The 16,735-nt window shown below is 41.5% G+C and overlaps 1 protein-coding gene across 4 annotated transcripts; it reads right to left on the reverse strand.

Moving 5' to 3' along the window:
- Nucleotides 1-92: 92 nt before the first annotated feature.
- Nucleotides 93-16,466, reverse strand: FGF4 (fibroblast growth factor 4). Of its 4 annotated transcripts, XR_016440280.1 has the most exons (6): nucleotides 15,867-16,446; nucleotides 14,296-14,399; nucleotides 11,664-11,938; nucleotides 9,549-9,657; nucleotides 7,365-7,423; nucleotides 93-1,093 (listed from the first exon to the last, which is right to left on the reverse strand). XR_016440280.1 is itself a non-coding variant. In XM_090032891.1 (4 exons), the coding sequence occupies exons 1-4, from the start codon at nucleotides 16,174-16,176 to the stop codon at nucleotides 11,925-11,927; spliced, it is 492 nt and encodes a 163-aa protein (XP_089889017.1). In that variant the 5' UTR covers nucleotides 16,177-16,466; the 3' UTR covers nucleotides 11,801-11,924. The 4 variants fall into 4 exon arrangements, 2 of the variants coding, with proteins under 2 accessions (XP_089889016.1, XP_089889017.1); XR_016440279.1 differs by having other exon boundaries at nucleotides 9,549-11,938; nucleotides 15,867-16,444; XM_090032891.1 differs by lacking the exons at nucleotides 93-1,093; nucleotides 7,365-7,423; nucleotides 9,549-9,657 and adding an exon at nucleotides 14,071-14,134 and having other exon boundaries at nucleotides 11,801-11,938; nucleotides 15,867-16,466.
- Between the last annotated feature and the right edge of the window lie 269 nt (nucleotides 16,467-16,735).

A 16,735-nucleotide genomic window follows, 5' to 3' on the forward strand; every position in this document is an offset into this window, starting at 1 on the left:
TTTTGAAAGAAAGTGTTAATATATTCCTTTCAGTGACTTTCAATAAGGTTCTTTATTAAATGTTAACACATTAGTAACTATAGGTAGTATGCTATTTAATCATTAGCAGAAATGTAATACACAGTAGTCTGTGACAGTGCTGTTAATCTTCTTTGATTACTATTTTAATGATTCTTTAAGAATTGTAATGAATTAAGAAGAATACTTGTAAAATTTATATTACATGAGGCATTATGACCTTTAATTCATACATTTATCCAGGCAGCTGTTTGTATGTTCTTTAGTGCACTGGTACTATCAGCAAAGCAGATGTCCTTGATGCTTTTTTTCATTGATGACCTTATATAAAGAGACTATAGCAATCTTAAAATGGTGCTCGAACTGCATGGATGGTCATCTGACCAATGCATCATCCAACTGAACTCAGTAATCTCTGTGCAGATGCAGGGGGCCAGTCCATTTAGTTCTCTTTGCAGAATCAAAGCCACAATATCTAATTGAATGCATATTATGATTAATTTAATCTATTCAAATCTGAAATATTTTTCTATCATCATCAGTTACCTTTGGCATAGATAAATCATTTTGAATGTTTTATTAAATGATTAAGCAGGTGAATAGTAATGTCACTTTTCATACTTCTTTTCTTTACCTGATTTTAGACAATAAATAGTCTTAATATTATATAAGCTTTGTGACCCCCAAGACCTATCCAAAAGAAAAAAATGTAGCACAGGGAATGGAGCTCCATTAAGCTTTGCAGGCCTAGATAAAGTCAGTGAATGCTGAGAAGATTGTGTTTACATTTTGAAGATCAGAATGAGGTCCTTTTGCTAGACTTTTCAGAAGGTGACATCTCAGAGTAGCACTATTTGTTGGTTCACAGCAGGACAGTTTTTTTGTATTTCACATAGGTTTGTTACTCCTCCATAAGATTTAAAAACACATTCATTTTGTCACCACTTGCTGACAAGCTTAAGATGCTGAAGTGTAAAGTTAATTTCTAGGAGTTGCTTTCTTTTCCTCAGTCTCATCATAGTGATTCCTTCATTCTTAAGCCAGAATTTTGCATCCATGCCTCTTTCTTTCCTTTCTAAGTAATAGAAGAAGAAATGCATGTAAGGGAAGATATAATCCATGTAGAGGACAAGCACAAATTGTATGCACTACTCACACTACCAAAGTACATTTTAGCAGGATTTAAGTGATATATAGGTCTTATCCATCTCATCTGCATGGGGTGAATTTCACCCTAAATGAAGATGCCAGGGAGTATGATGTGCTACATGTCAGAGATCATGGACCATCATTTACATCACCTTATCTAAGGCAGAGGTTCCCAACCACCAGGCCACAGACCCCCATCTGTCCGCCTGGGCGAGTGGTTTCTACCACCGGCAATCATGTGTGGGGTTAAAGTTGGGCAGCTGGGGCAGCCCCACGAGGGAGGCAGCCGGCTCCATGTGCCCTGTCCTGTTCCCATGCCAGTCCACAGTATAAAAAAGGTTGGGAACCACCTCTTTAAGGTGCAGCCGAAATAAAAACCTTCCTTGAAAATAGATTCTTTCCTTTTATAACATATCCACCTGTTTTTGGAATTGAAAACTACTGAATCCTTTAACCAAATGAGATGTAATCTCATTACACAGGACAGTCACAAAATGGCTAATTCTAACTCTGCCCTTCAGATAGAAGTCCTAGTAGAAAACTTAAAGGTGATAGCAGTCTGAACCATAATATATACCTGCCTGCCAATGACATTTTGTTATATGTTGCAATCTACAGAATGCATTGAAATGGAGTTAGTTACTTTTCAAGGCTACTGTTTTTAAAGGTCCAAAGTGAAAAATCTGTGACTCTTCTGTGGCATTTACCAGGTGTTTGTATTAATCGGTGCTTATAAAAATCAGCATAACAAAACACTCCCCTGTGTATAAGCAGCCACAGACGTAGGAATGGCTCTCACAAGCATTTATAACACTATATTTCCCTCCGCTTGTTGACTTTTTACTACTTAGCATCTACTACAGGGTATTAACTGACCATTCAAGTGACCAACAAAAAATGATCTACAAGAGGATGAGAAATCTTCTGATAAGGACAGCTAACAACTCTGTGGAAAAGTTAAAAATAATTGCATGGAATGTTGCATTTCACGTAATTTTTTATTTATAAACTACTTAAAATGCAGCTAATTAAAACAGATTTTTAATGTAGATTACTTAAATCTGAAGCATTGATCTGTTGTCACCAGTTACCCTTGGCACAAGTGAAATAATTGGAGATGATAATATTTAGCTGCCATCAAGTGTTCCTCATAACATTCAGAAATGACATGCAGCACTATGCAAGGAACAGTTTCCTGAACATGCATGTATCCATTTTGTGCTTTACTTTGAGGACCAAAGAGGTTCGATTAGACTACTAGGAAGAACTATATATGGGACAAATTCTGATCATTTTCTTTTAATGTTAGTCACCAATAAAGATAACTTCATAATGTAAAATGCCTTGGAATTTTTAAGACTGGTCATTTAAAGCTGGACAGATGTTTATATAAAGATTTTTTTACATTAGTTTCCCTGTACCCTATAGGCAGAGCTGGTAAAATTGCTGATAGATAAGGTTGCCTAACGCCCCATATTAGACTCTATTTTCAGTTGCTAATAATGCTTCCAAATTTCAGGCATGTCCAGAATGAATTTAAGAAACATTGTGTTGATTTTGCCATGTTAAAAATGAATTCTGAGAGCTTTTGTGCCTCCATGCCTTGGAGCAAGGATTTGAAATGGGGTGGTGATCACTTTGATGTCAAGGATATGTCATCCCCATGATATCTAACCTGCAAAATATTGAGCCACTGGGGGAAAAAAATTCAAACGTCTGTTCTTCCATGCTCAGTAGCGATTTATCAGAATACATCAATTAAAGTCTCTGAAGAGCGCATCTTTACTGGTCATGCTTCTTTCAGTGGCTATAAATGTTGAGGAGGACTTTTCTTGCAACTTGTCCTCACAGCTAGTGGGAAGACACTATGCACAGAAACTGAGATCAAAGAGCCTGTTTTTCTTGAGCTTTCAGTGTTTCCCCTGTTTATATCCAGGCACTACAGTGGGAGAACTTGCCTTGCATGCAGAGTGCACATGCATAGGAATGGGAAAGGTGGAGTGGCAGTGGGATGGATTGCTTAAAGAGGAGCTAGGGAAACAGGAGATTAGGATTAGGAACTGGTTGGACAGGAAGACCAGGTACTGAGAACTAGAGGAAGAGACTGAGCCTGGCTTGACAAAAGAGAAAGGAACTTTAAACTGGAGGCAAACTGGGGTAGGAGCAGGTGGGACTGAAAATCATTTGGATTTTGGAGAGGGATAATGGAAGAAATGTGACCCAGTTGGAGGGAAGACTTCAAGTAAATGTGAGCCCAGGAAGTAGCTTGTGACCAGTGGGGTAAGGAGAATTGTGCAAGCTGCTTGAGGTGATAATTTGGGATTAGAAATGTATGATAGAAAACTGAGATTGGATGAGAAGACTGTGATGAGTTGCTCAGTGTGGGAAACTGGGACTATGTAAGGAAGACAGATCTGATGACGAGCCCACAGGATGCTTGGACAGAGCAAGCAGTCATGTGGGGGGAGACAGTATAATGACAGCCTGGAGGTGATAAGGAAAAAAGAGGCTTAGGAGGCTTGGGAATAACTAAGGCAGAAGAATCTATAAATATTACAATAATAATTAATAAAAATACAATATTCCTCTAGAATATGGAAGGGAAGCAAACATTTATTCCAAAATAATGGAACAAAGAGGCAGCCCTGGAATTTATTATTCCAAAATAAATGTGTATCAGTGAAGTACAAGTAATAGTCTCATAGAAAGCTCATGAGGAAATTAATAATTAGATCTGTGAGCAGGGATAATGGTGTGCTGCAAATAAGGCAGGGGCAATACATTGGACAAAAAGGAGAAAATAAAATATTTAGGAGCTGCTCTTGTGATGATCGCTGTCCATCCTGCACATCGAATGGGGCAGGGATTCTGCAGGAAATAGTGCCTGATCATTAGTTAAAGACTATGTCATAGTAAGCATCTGTCTGTCTAGAGCAAGACGATAGAATTACGCCAAGTGAGACATCAGCTTGCTGAACATAATCCTCGCTTGAAAGATAAAGCGAAGCCAGAATGACCTCTCCAGGGTGCAAAAGCCTGGATAATGTATAGGCAGACAAGGTTCTTTGGATAGTGTATATGGAGACATTGATCTGCCTACACACCATTGTTACCCTCAGCCTTGCTGGTTTATCCAAAGGAAAGGCAGGTACCAGTACACTTGGAACCAGCGTGGTCACAGGAGGTGTCAGAAAAAAGGAGATCATGCTTTTGTCCACCTATCGGGGGTCAACTCCTAGACTGGCTGCCAACCAGGGCTAAAGAGCCCAGTCTACCCCATTATGGAGTGGACTTCAGGTTCACAGCTTTTTGGTGGCATTTCTTTTGCCGGGGGTAAAACCAGTAGCCTCCTGGATATATATTCTATTGTAACATTACTCAGATTTTAAAATTTCAGAAAGACTGTCAATTCTTTTATTTATCTGTATATTTGCTTTACTGTAGAACAGGAATGGAAAGCTTACTTACTCTTTCTTCATCACCTTCGGTTCTACCACAATATAAAAACACATGTGAAGAGCCTCCATTCTTTCTTGCAGCTGCAATCTATCTGACTATGTCATAATAATACAGACTCAAACAGGCACTAGGGTTAGGCTGGATGAGTAAGCTCCGCTCTACCATTTTCTAATTTCTGAGTGCATGGGATGTGCAACCATAATGCTCCTTTTATGTAGGTTTTTTTGTGTAAAGATAATATTGCTTTATGAATCACCCCCTATTCTACTGTAGATAGATGCACGAATGATCCAAGGGTCATTTTCTACGTCTCCCCATGCTTTATTGACCTTTTCTATCTCTCATTCACACTACTTCATAGTAGCTAAAGAAAGTGATTTGGTGATGTTTGTACCAATTAACATATTCCAGTTTCAAACTGATTGTTAATCAGGTTACCTCTGAAGTACAAATCAGATCTTCATTGGCTTAAAGGTATTTGGAAAGTGTCAAAGCTACTTGTAAAATGCTGTGGGTTCTGGTGAGCTAGTATTTACATCCTTTTACATTAACTCTGCAGCTTCATCTATTTGCTCCCAGTGGCTTCAAGAAGTGTTTGGAAATGTTAGTTGATGGCCAATACAGCTGTTTAATGACAATGATGCAAGTTGGGAATTGTAAATGAACTGAAGAACCATCTCTGGAAGTATTTTACTGGGATTTTCCTTGTTGTGGAGGTGGGAGATTTGAGACTGTTTGGAACCCCAAACTTGTACCAAAACTTTTGAGGCTATTAAAAGAAAAGTATCCGACCAGAGGCTTGGAAGATTATACATCACCTCCAGGGCTGCCTCTTTGTCCAGCAAACTTCTTTTGGAGCACCCTGTTTCACTCTGACAGGCAGTCAACTGCCTTCCTGCATCAGACTGTTTCTCCACTGCTGGATCAGACTTGCCTGTGGGCTGTATGACGATGGCTTATAACTGACTGGGCCAGATGGTCTGCCTCCAAAGGAGTCCGTCTACTCTTCTTGCACTGAGCCAGTTCCAAGATTGCTTCAGCTCCCTCTACCCTGATATTAATATGGCTAACCCAGTGCAATCCCTGATGATTCCAGTCCCCAAGACTCTCCCAGTCCCCTAGAAAAGACATGCATTTCAAGTCTTCCCAGAATAGTAAGGCCAGGTGGCACTTCAGCTGAGGGCTTGTCTACATGAGAAGTTATACCAGAATAAACAAAGGTGTGCATTTAAATCAATACAGTTACCTGTATAACCTCAGTTTAACCCTTCCATGGACACTGGAGTGTTTGGGGGATCCTTTGTTTTGTTTTGTTTTGTTTTTGTTTAGCTAGGTGCTGCTTTGGAAGGAGTTCAGGTTATAGGTCTAAAGCCACTGATAATCTAGAGTAACAGTATACCTGATAACACTGTCCCATGTGAACAAGTCCAAATCCAAAATGAAAGTTTTGGAAGAGTCAGGACAGTGGAAAGGGAAAGCAGTGTGGAAGTGTGATTGTGTCTTCATGTTTTTCTTAACTGGACAATTATTCTGGAAGCTTTTTTCCAGCTCCCAGAAACATAACAGCCTGCTCACTGTTTCCCATTGCTCTTATTGTCCTTTGAGTTTCTGGTGTCTCAGCACTTGTCTGTCAATCCCAAGCTGTTCTGCACTCATACCCCTCTTCTGGCTCTCTGATCTAAAGCTGTTTCTGCCTGTGATCTTTCCCTTTCCTCTCTCCCTCCCATAATTGATGTCTGGCTTGTAAACACAGCAGTGTCAAGATGGGGCAACAGTGACTTCCAGTTGCCACTGGAGTCATGACTGCAGTTGTGCAGCTGCTGCCAGCAGCCACTTTTTTTTTGCCTCCATTTCCCAGTTGGTGCATGGGACATTTGCTCCATTTGCCCCATCCTCATTATGCCACTGTGGATGTACCCTCAATATCTCTCTCACTTCTTATTCACCGATGCACTGCCCTCTCCATTTTCCTCAAAAATCCCATCTGCTCCATAAAAAATTCCAGTTCTAAGACTGTGTGTCACTGTGGCCCCCTGCCTATAATGGGCTGAGCACCTCCTGTGCACTTCTGAGTGTCTTCAACTTACAGTTCTGAAAGGACTTATACCTGGCACGATGGCAAAAGAACCATTGCCCTTGTCTACCCTAGACTGCTCCCCTGAAACTCCTCACCACCTCTAATTTCCATGTAACTATGAAGGCTTAGCTATTCTAGGAGTACTAGTCTAGACTAGTCACTTTTGGTCACCAGTGCTGTCATTTCCATGCTTGGAAACATAGAGTGCATGACAGTTAAAACCCTGGCAGCTGATCTACTGTAGTGACTACGCCACTGTTAGCACATGTAGCACTACTGGGAACTTTTAAAGAAAAAAAAAAAAGTATAAAAACCCCATAGATATTAACAGGAGCATGATATAACCTGAAAATATTTATTTTCATTATCAGGCAGAAAAACCTCAGCTCTACCCATGAGCAAGTCCTTTGTGTGTGCTCATGGGATCATACCCATTTTGTGTATTCAAACTGTGAGAAACTCAAGGGAATGTTTTTTTATTTGCTTATATGGTTATTATAAAACACTTTATACATTTATAATACTATGCACATCATAATTATAATGTTATATCCAGAAAAAAAGATGCCTCTAGAGTGAATGGTCAGAGCAAACCATGTTGGACAAGGAAATGTTTACATGTAGAAACATCTCTCGACAAGTCTACATATTAAATACTCACCCAATTTTAGAAGCTTGGCTATAGAAATACTTTCCAGAGTCAGATCCACAAACACAGTCCTGGAAAAAATGAAACAGCAACAGACAGTATGAATTCCCCTGACCTTGCAGTCCCAGGGTCAGGCATCTTTTTTGTACTTTTGTCCCATTAACAATAGATTGTGCCCAAGGTTTTTGCTTGATTTAACATATTGTCTTCATTTCAGTTATCTATCCCCTTCCTTTTGCAGAAATTCTCATGGAGTATCAGCTTTTTTCTGTTTTGTAGCAATTTATCCGAAACTCATTTAGGATTTTTTTTATTTGTAATACTGGAAAAATGAGTTTTGGTACAGTTGTTCATTTTGTATGATAATAGAGTGCTGTGGGAACAGGAAATTCTGCCATTTTGAATTTTTTTCATTTAAAATAGGATTGAAAATTAAATTTAAAAATCCTCCATGAAACAGCACTTTAAAAATAATATTTTGTTTAGGTTCAAATAAAATGTTTCCTTTTTATAGAGGCAAAACATTTTATATGGGTTATGACTTTTTAAATGTATATTAGAATTTGTAGTACTGTATAAAATAAAATGAATCTCCAAATTACAAGTCATTTCAAAACAAAAAAAGCATTACCATTCATTTCCAATCAATTCAAAATATTTCATTTCAATTATTTTTTAAAAAGACATTTTGTGAAAATGCTCATATTCCTGTGGAACATTTTGACTGAATTTTGACTGAGAGTTCATTTTTGTCACAAAAAAATGTTAGTCCAGTAAAAAAATGTTAGGCCAGACGTACTCATTAGGCAGAATTCCTATTAAATTCTGTTGATAGTAAGCAGTCACACTAGAAATCTGATTGTAATATTTCTGGATCCAAACCTAGTCTATAAATTATGCACTGGCATTAGTGAGACTATTGTGAACTACTTGTGTAAATGTTTTGGGGATTGGCACCCAAGTGACTTAAACGGCCAACCACAACTAATTAACACAACTCAAATTTGAATCTCAGCTTTTGAAGAGTGAATTAGCTTCTTAAAAATAGTCTATGAAATATTATTAACTATTTACTACAGCTAAGAAAATAAGGATCATCTAATGGGTATTGTGAATGGAAAAAAGTGTGAAAACAATTTTTAAAACGCTGCATTCATTGAGCTTTCATTACTTGGGTGAAACTAGCGGAAAAGGAATTTATCATATTCACCAGTTAACAGTATAATTAGGTGAATAATCCTTAATAAAAATGTACTTATTAAATTTACCTTATTTTAATTGAAAACTGGTTGTGATCTTCTTAAATTTATTATTCAAAATGGTTCACCAGCTCATTCATTGTTCTGTAGAGTATTTTATTATAAAAATGTGAAATTCAGGATCTTTTAATTCGCCACACAGGTCCACGAGTAAGTTTCTATATTCAGGTTGGGTGAGTGCAGATGTTACCTTTTAGAATCAAATTTGTATTTATTTCTTTATATTCTGCAATGTTTAATTAAAACTTACTGTTTCAGCAAACATTACTGGCAGTTAGCTCTTCACTGGAATAAGCATGAAAAGAAAGTAGAATTATTAATGTAGTGTCTCTGATATTGATTTGGGCCTTTAGTCACTACTACACAGAGAGAGTATAATGTAATATAGTGTAAGGTGGCTGGAATTACTGCTGTTAATAATAATAAGCTTAACTGAATGAAGTGTACAGATTTAAAAATGACTACAATAATTTCTTGGAAAAATTTAAGAATGTCTTCTTTGGGAGTTTTCCCTGAAAATGTTAGTCCAGTAAAAAATGTTAGGCCAGATGTACTCATTAGGCAGAATTCCTATTAAATTCTGTTGATAGTAAGCAGTCACACTAGAAAACTGAGTAATAACTGCAGATCCAGGCCTCCAGACAGTATCTGGTTTGCTTATTGTTAATATTATATTATTTAAAAGTTCCCCTATCTTTGACAGAGCAGAGTAAGATGACAGGAACAAACTGCAATCCAAAGAATACAAATCAGTGCCAATGTATATACAATGTAAACGTTTATAATTTATTATGCATTTAAATGTGCACAGCACATACACCACAATATTGAACAGCACCTGTATAAAACTACAGACAGATTCTGGTAAATGGTGAAAGCTCATACCATGGAACATCAATATAAAGATTTTACAACAGTATTTGAAAGTTACAACTACCTCTGAATACATGTAGGATGAGGCGGTCAGCTGTGGATTTTAATGGAGTGAAAGGTGACAAAGGAGGAACATTCTTCAAATGAATTCTTCGCAACTTTGCTTTCTGAAACTTGGAAACAGTGTGAGGTTTCAGAGGTAGTGGCAATAATTACACAGATGATTACTCACATATAGAAAACAAAGAAAGTACAGAAATCCCCCAAATTGCAGAAAAATCCATGAGCACCACATTTGCCCGGTGCTCCCTTGCTTTGACTTTGTTTTAAACTCTGTTTTAATTTTGAGCAGCAGCAGTAGATGGTTTAAGATCTGGTCCTGCTAATACTTGGATCTCACTGAACTTCTGGTAAGCAGCTTTATTCTTCAAGGTCATTTGTCAGTACAGTATACAAGCAAGTATATGTGAGTCTAGTAGAATGGAAACTTTTCATATAGGAATGTAAAAAGAAAATCAAGATGAACTCAAATCATTGCAGCTTTCTGATTTGTACCTGTTCAAAATTCATTAGTGTAATTTGGAAGATGATTTGTAAACATCCTCTAAGAATATTAAACTCATATTAAAATAATACTCTAAACATTGTAGTCAGTCTTGGTTGCAACTTAAGCAAGTTATGTCCGGATGATAAAGTAGCACTTTTAAAACAAATTTAAAGCTTGCCATCATTTTGGGCTCTGCACTCCTCTCCCCACCCCCTCCATGATCAAACTTGTCTTTCCTTCATTGCTTTAGAGACACGGGTTACATTTGCAAAATATATAAAGAAAAATATAGGGTTACTTGATGACCATATAGTGCTGCAGCCTGACAGCTGTCTGCAAATATTTTCTCCATGATTATCCTTACTAAAAGTAAATCACTGGGTAAAGATAGCTCAAACGTGACAAGGCTCAAATAGGACGCAACCAACTCTATCTTGAATTCTTTTGGCTACATATGGAAAAAAAAGAGATTTGGGATTGCAAAGATCATCCCCTCCCTGCTACTGGAATTATAATACTGAACAGAAAAGTGTGCACCATCTATGCAGATTTTGTTAGGAGACTGGCTTCAAGGAGTTAGTGAGGTAGAAATTAATGAACTTTGTCAGGGAATGAGACACAGAGAAGAGCAGCATATTTCTCCTTCCAAACACTGCATTTGAAATTAATAATAAATAAATATAAAACAACTTCAATTGCTTGAAGCCAATCTGACTGTTGTCTCTAGAGTTTCTTGGAAAATGTATTTTGATTATAGCTTTTAAAAATTACTTGTGCTCTAGAGTTTCATGATCTTTGGAAAATACATGTTGTCTCCAAACTTGAAGAGGGAATTTTGATTTGAATCAATATACTTAGCCTATGATAGCATATTTTACAGCATGTGTGTGTTGGGGGAGGGGTAGACACACACTTTTTCAACCTAATATGCAAAGCAATCATGTAATATGAGCTTCCTCTAAGGGCCACAAAAGAAATTATGCTCCTATGTATCTAAACAGAAAGAGGGAAAAACTGGAGCTTATATAGTTGCTTAAAGGGTCTCTACTGCCTAGTAGCTCTACTAAGATTGACTGCAGGAAAGTTCAAAGTTCAGCACTGGCAGATCTAAAAACAGATTTGTGGGGTAGTACTTCAACACTGCACTTTCTGTACCAGAAGAAAACGGATACTGTTTCAATTAAATAGCAACACTGCACAAAGGAGGTCAGACATTGTATGTTGCTACAAGCTAGCATCAAAACTGAGAAAGGTTTGCACAGCTCATTTTCAAAGACTAAGACCTTATCTGGTGGCAATATTTCGTTTTGTTTTTTAAAGAAGAAAACAAACAAATATGAGTACAAGAACAAACACCATACAACACACAAACAGTGCAAAACATTGTAATATAGGAATCGAATTTCACTTGTTTTAAAACACTTAATAGCAGCACACCTGTGAGAACTTAAAAAAAAAGTTAAATAAACCACAATGCAGAAGTCTTCCACTGTTGCACCATTAAATGACATCCCTTGGGTTGGAGGTTTGCTTTGTTTTGTTTTTTAGAAATAAAAAAAAAATCAGGGCTATAAATAATTTTGTGGCAATATATACATATTTAAATAATTAATTTAAATATTTTACACCTACTCTTGCATAAAACTCTCCAATAAAAGTGCACCATGTTTTCCCCCAAGCCTGTGTTTTGTCTCTTCCCCTGCACTGAGGTAGGTCTGAAGGGAGATGTCTCAGATTCTAGGTAGAAAATGTGTCACTGTCATTGTGGGAGACACCTTGTTGCCTTTCTTTGTTCTTCCATTTTTGCTCAGAGCTATGTACATCCCAGGGTAAATTCTGGACTCGTAAGCATTGTAGTTGTTTGGCAGGAGAATCTCTTTGAATTTACATTCATCATTGAAATGAGTCTGAAATAAAAAGAAAAGGGAAGGGAGAGGGAGAAATTAAATATCAGACATGGAAATAGTATTGCCACCAGGCGTAGGCCTGATGGAGGAAAATGCACAGCTGATTTTTTCTCCTGGAAATCTTTTGAAGTGATTGTCAGATTGAAGCTTCAGACAACCCATCAGAGGCCACCCATTAAGGTTTTTAAGATCTGAGTCATATGTTTGAATGGACTAAGAGCATCTAGTCCCAGTGTCTACATATTGGTGGAAAAGTGAGACCCTTTTCATGGCAGATCATGCAGCTCTATAATTTTAAGGCCAAATTCTGTTCACTTTCTCTTGTAGAGCTAGTCAGTGGGCCTTCTCCTCATTTGCCAGAGGCAGGATTTTAACTTTTAGTCCTCACATGGCTTTCTATGGGCATTCTGAACTGTAATCACACACGTCGTGTTATTTAAACGTAAAAAAACTATTGAGCTCCCTGAGTTTACTGTACAACTAACAACAACGTTTTCTTGGCTTCCAAAAATATTCACCGCATTTCCAGCAAGAAATGACCTGGGATTTCTCATAGCTCAGAAGTCTCCAAATATTAACCTTCCCCCCCCAACCCCCTCTGCTTCTCCCACCTTCTTTGAAGAGGGAAGAGGGAAAGCATTTTAAAGGTACTTACAATAATATTTACACACAGTATTTACAGTATTTCCTCCTTCTTAAATCTTAGTTTTGAATGAGAAGCTTGAATCCATCAAAGAGACCAGGCAAGCAGACAGGGATGAAAGTAAGTAACGTGCAGTGGTTGGTTAGGCAGGCATAAAGGGAGCAGGTGTTGCAGGTGTCCCCAGGTACTGATACCAGTGCAGCTAAAAGCTGGCTCTGGCAGGTACTGTAGTAACAAATGGAGTCATGTCTATTATTAATGGCTTCAAAACCCAGTTTTGTTAGGGTGAGAGCTCCACCTGCCACAGAGCCTGCAGGGGAGAGCAGTGGGTATTAGATCACCCAAAGCACACAAAGCAGCAGAATGGCCCCTTTAGAAATGTTGCCAGGGAAGATGTACTGTGAGAGCCTGTGTCTGCCTTGATTGTAGTCAATGGAAAAAGTCCTTTAGACCAGTGGTTCACAACCTTCTTTTGTACCAGGACCCATCTGTAAACATTGATGGCCAGCCCCAACCCAGTGCCCCTCACTCCTGCCCCCCTCACACCCTAGTGTGTGGGGCAGAGGGTGGGGGGCCAGCAGCCCCTTGCAGGCTGGAGCTCTGTCAGCCTGCAGGGGAAGAGTCACAGTTTCCCACATTTTAAAGGAGAATCCATTTTTAAAGTTTGTTTGTGACCCTGTCATATATTCTGGTGACCCAGTTTTGGTCAAGAACCGCTGCTCTAGACTCCGCTGGCAGAGGATCAGGCCCTCAGAGAATTGCTCTGGATGCTTCACAGTCTTATTCAGGCAAAACTTCACTGCCAGCTTGGGCTGAGCTAGGGAGGCTGGGATCTGCCCCTTGTTCAACCAAAGGGCCTTCTAAATGCATGTGGGGAGACTGGAAAACAGACACGGCATTGATAGCAAAGCCAGCCTGAAACTAGAATGCTCCATGCAGGATCACAGGGCTGCATGATGCTGCCCACAGTCACTCATACAAAGGGGAAAGCAACCAGGCGAGGGAAAGCTGGAAGTGACCAGAAACAAGACTTGCATTATTATTCTTCCAACCAAGTGGGTTCAACCAAATGAAATCCTTTTAACTCTTTGCTCCCAAGATGATTATCTTGTAAGGTCCCTCCCAGCCCCTAGCATCTCTGCAGTGTCGACCTGCGGGCTCAGCCTCCCCTTCCCTCCTGCCCTACCAGATTTGCTTGGCAGGCGAGGTAGGAGCCCCGAGATGCCTGCCTGTCCGTCAGCAGCCTGCCGCAGCCTTCCCAAACAGCGATCACTCATGAGCTGTCGGCTATTGATTTGCCTTGCCATAAAAGATCACACGTGGGACTGATCAGAAGCTAAAGTTCCCCCGGAGGAACGGAGCAGGTACATGGATACCTGATTGAAGCTGTTAATATCTGGGAGGCGGGGGGAGGGGGGAGTTTCCCCCCTGAATCCAGACTGGCATGTGGGCTTGCCAAACAAAGGGATTACTGTAGTTGTGGACATACTTAACAATATGGGTGGTCCATGGTTGAGTGACTCTATTTTTCGCCCAGTAAGTGCATCCCCTGGCTGGGGAGGCAAAGAATGGCGTTGACATCAAAGGCTCCGCCGCAGTCGCAGCCCTGCACCGCACACCTTGCAGTCACCGCCGCACCAAGGCTGCTCCGGGGAGCTGGGCCGATGGCGACCCGCGGCACCCCGCGCCCTTGCCAGCACTTCCCCGTACTTACAGAGCCGTAGAGTTTGCCTTTGCTATTCATGGCTACGAAGAGGCCACTCTTCACGCCAAAGAGGCTCACCACCCCCCTTTCCACTGGAGAGATCTCGAGCAGACCTGTGGGCGATGCAGAAGGAGTCAGATAGCAGATGTCCTGCAAGAATGCGGGATTACATTACTGCGCCTTCATCTGCGGGGAGCCCAGGGCCACTCCAGCCCGGTCCCCCCCAGCCAGGCTGGACTATAATGTTCCTAACTCCTCAGCCCAGCTGCCTGCAAGGGTCAAGATTGCTCTTTGTCTTAGGCAAGCTTCTTGGAGTGGACGCGGTATCTTTTATTAGACCAGCTGAGTCGCTGGGGAGGGGGCTGGGAGGGGGGGGGGTGCAAGCTTTGCAAGCACCCTTCTTCAGGCATGTCTTTGTGGTAGGTTTCCAACCAAGCCACTGCCTGGAGTCATTCATTTCCCTCGGATTTGGCTAGACTCTGGGTCCTTCCCCCGGTTAAAAATAAGTAGCAATAACGTCGTGGCAAGTGAACCATTTGTCACGGTGCTGCCTCCCCCCCCCACATCCTATTGTTTCAGTTGGGTATCAGATAGAGTCACGGGGCCACGGGGTTAAGACACGAACAGATGCTTGTCGATTGGGCTCTCCTCACTCCTGGCGATGGCATTGCTCCCAAATGAGCGTCTGGGGCGGAAAAAAGAAGAGGCTGCCCGCTGTGGGCCGAGCATCCAGATGTTGGCGTGGGCAGAACACCTGGTTCTTTCCGACAGCAGGACAAATATTGCTTTAAGCAATTCTAGCCTCACACACAAGCCTCCTGCCCACGTCCCTCCCGAGCAAGTGCCTCATTGTTAGCCCCTAAAGGTGATGACAAATAAAAATAGAAGTGAAGGCAGGAGCAAGGGGGGGAAAAAGAAAAAAACCCCAAAACCAGCCTTTCCCCATTGATCCCCGCGGCTCATGGGTGCCCCTGAAGCCTGTGTCACGCACATGCGTTTTGCACACATGCTGGAGACATGCTCTTTTTTTCTTTTCTTTTTCGTGGCTCATCTGGGTGTCTCCCGCAGGATCGGAGCTACTGAGCTGAGAGCCCGGGTCCCTCCTGCGCCGCAGCAAGGCGGCGGGTGAAGCTTCATTTGGACCGTGCTTCTTTGGGCTGCTTTGCAGCTGACTTTGGAAAGCCGCTCACAAGACCTACGTAACCAGCTGCAAGAAGACCCCCCGGAAAAGGGGCCCTTGCACTGCTCTGTACAAGGGGCTACAAGAGGCACTCTTGGGAGAGCGGATCTACTTTCTAGATGGTGGAAACACAATCAATACCCCCCCCCCGCCCGCCCTGGGGTGGAAACAAAAAATCCTTTTAAAAAACAATAGAGGTCTCTGCTGCAGGGGGACTTAAGGGAGGGCACCGGCCCGGGCGGCGGGGTCAGCAAGCAGGTGAGTTGCGCTGGAAGCCGCCAGCGAGCCGAGCCCTAGATCCGCTCTTGAAACCGCCCAGGTGGGGGGCACGGGGAGGGAGGGAGGCAAAGAGAGAGCGGGGCGGGGGGGAGAGCGAAAAAAAAGACGAGAAGCCGCTTACTGTATCGATTTTCGTTGTGAATCCCGTTGATTCTGCCGTCTGGCAAAACTTGGATGTGAAACCCGATGCCCACGTTGCAGTAGAGACGGCGCAGCCTCTTGATGCCCAGCAGATAGTCCCCGTCCCGGCTGAGCTCCTTCCTCTCCCCCGGGAGCCGGGCCATGGAGCGAGAGAAGAGAGTCTCCCAGCGCCACTCCAGGGTGTCGTTGTGCTGGGCAGCGAAGGGGACGCAGCGCGCCACCCAGGGCGAGAGCAGTCCCAGGAGCAAGATTGGCAAGAAGGCCGAGGGGAGAGTCATCCTGATCAACATGGGCAGCACACGTGGTTAGAAAGGGAGTCAATTGCTCTAAAAATACCCTCGCCTCCGAGCTCCCACTTTATACTTAGATCAAAGAAAAAAAAAAAAAAAGGAAAAGAAAAAGGAGAAGAAGTAGCAAAGGAGGGAACCCAGTAGCTCAGTCCCCAGAGGAGCTATGGTTTTCCTGGTCAGGTTGCATAGGGGAGGAATCCTGCGAGCCAGGGGAGGGAAAAAAAAAAGGAAGCAAAAAAAAAAAAAAACAAAAACCCCAAGAAAGAAAGAAAGAAAAAAAAAAACCAACACAACCCCAGGAGGACCGGCTCAGCTGAAGCTTATTCTGAACTTGATCTCAACTCCAGAAGTCTTGTCTGAAGTGTTGATCTTCTTCTATAGCTGCTCAGCCATAGCGCTTTAGCCCTAGCCACGATATTTATATATCCATGTGCGTTGGTACCTATTACATCACCACCTACTGCTGTATGCTGCAGCCTTCAATCCAGTTTAACACAAGTCAAATTAGCACCCCTACATGCTAAACAACTCCGAATCGTGTCTTGAGGGCAGAAAGCAA

This window comes from Crocodylus siamensis, chromosome 2, assembly GCF_052110815.1.
Source record: "Crocodylus siamensis isolate JL-2025a chromosome 2, ASM5211081v1, whole genome shotgun sequence".
NCBI classification, from domain to species: Eukaryota; Metazoa; Chordata; order Crocodylia; family Crocodylidae; genus Crocodylus; species Crocodylus siamensis.

Excerpts from the sequence above, each read along its gene's own strand:
- FGF4 (XM_090032890.1), bottom strand. The coding sequence starts at position 16,176 with ATGTTGATCAGGATGACTCTCCCCTCGGCCTTCTTGCCAATCTTGCTC. Across the intron at positions 14,400-15,866 it reads TCACAACGAAAATCGATACA|GTCTGCTCGAGATCTCTCCA; the intron begins GTAAGCGGCTTC and ends CATCGCCCACAG. Across the intron at positions 11,939-14,295 it reads AAGGCAAACTCTACGGCTCT|ACTCATTTCAATGATGAATG; the intron begins GTAAGTACGGGG and ends TTTTTATTTCAG.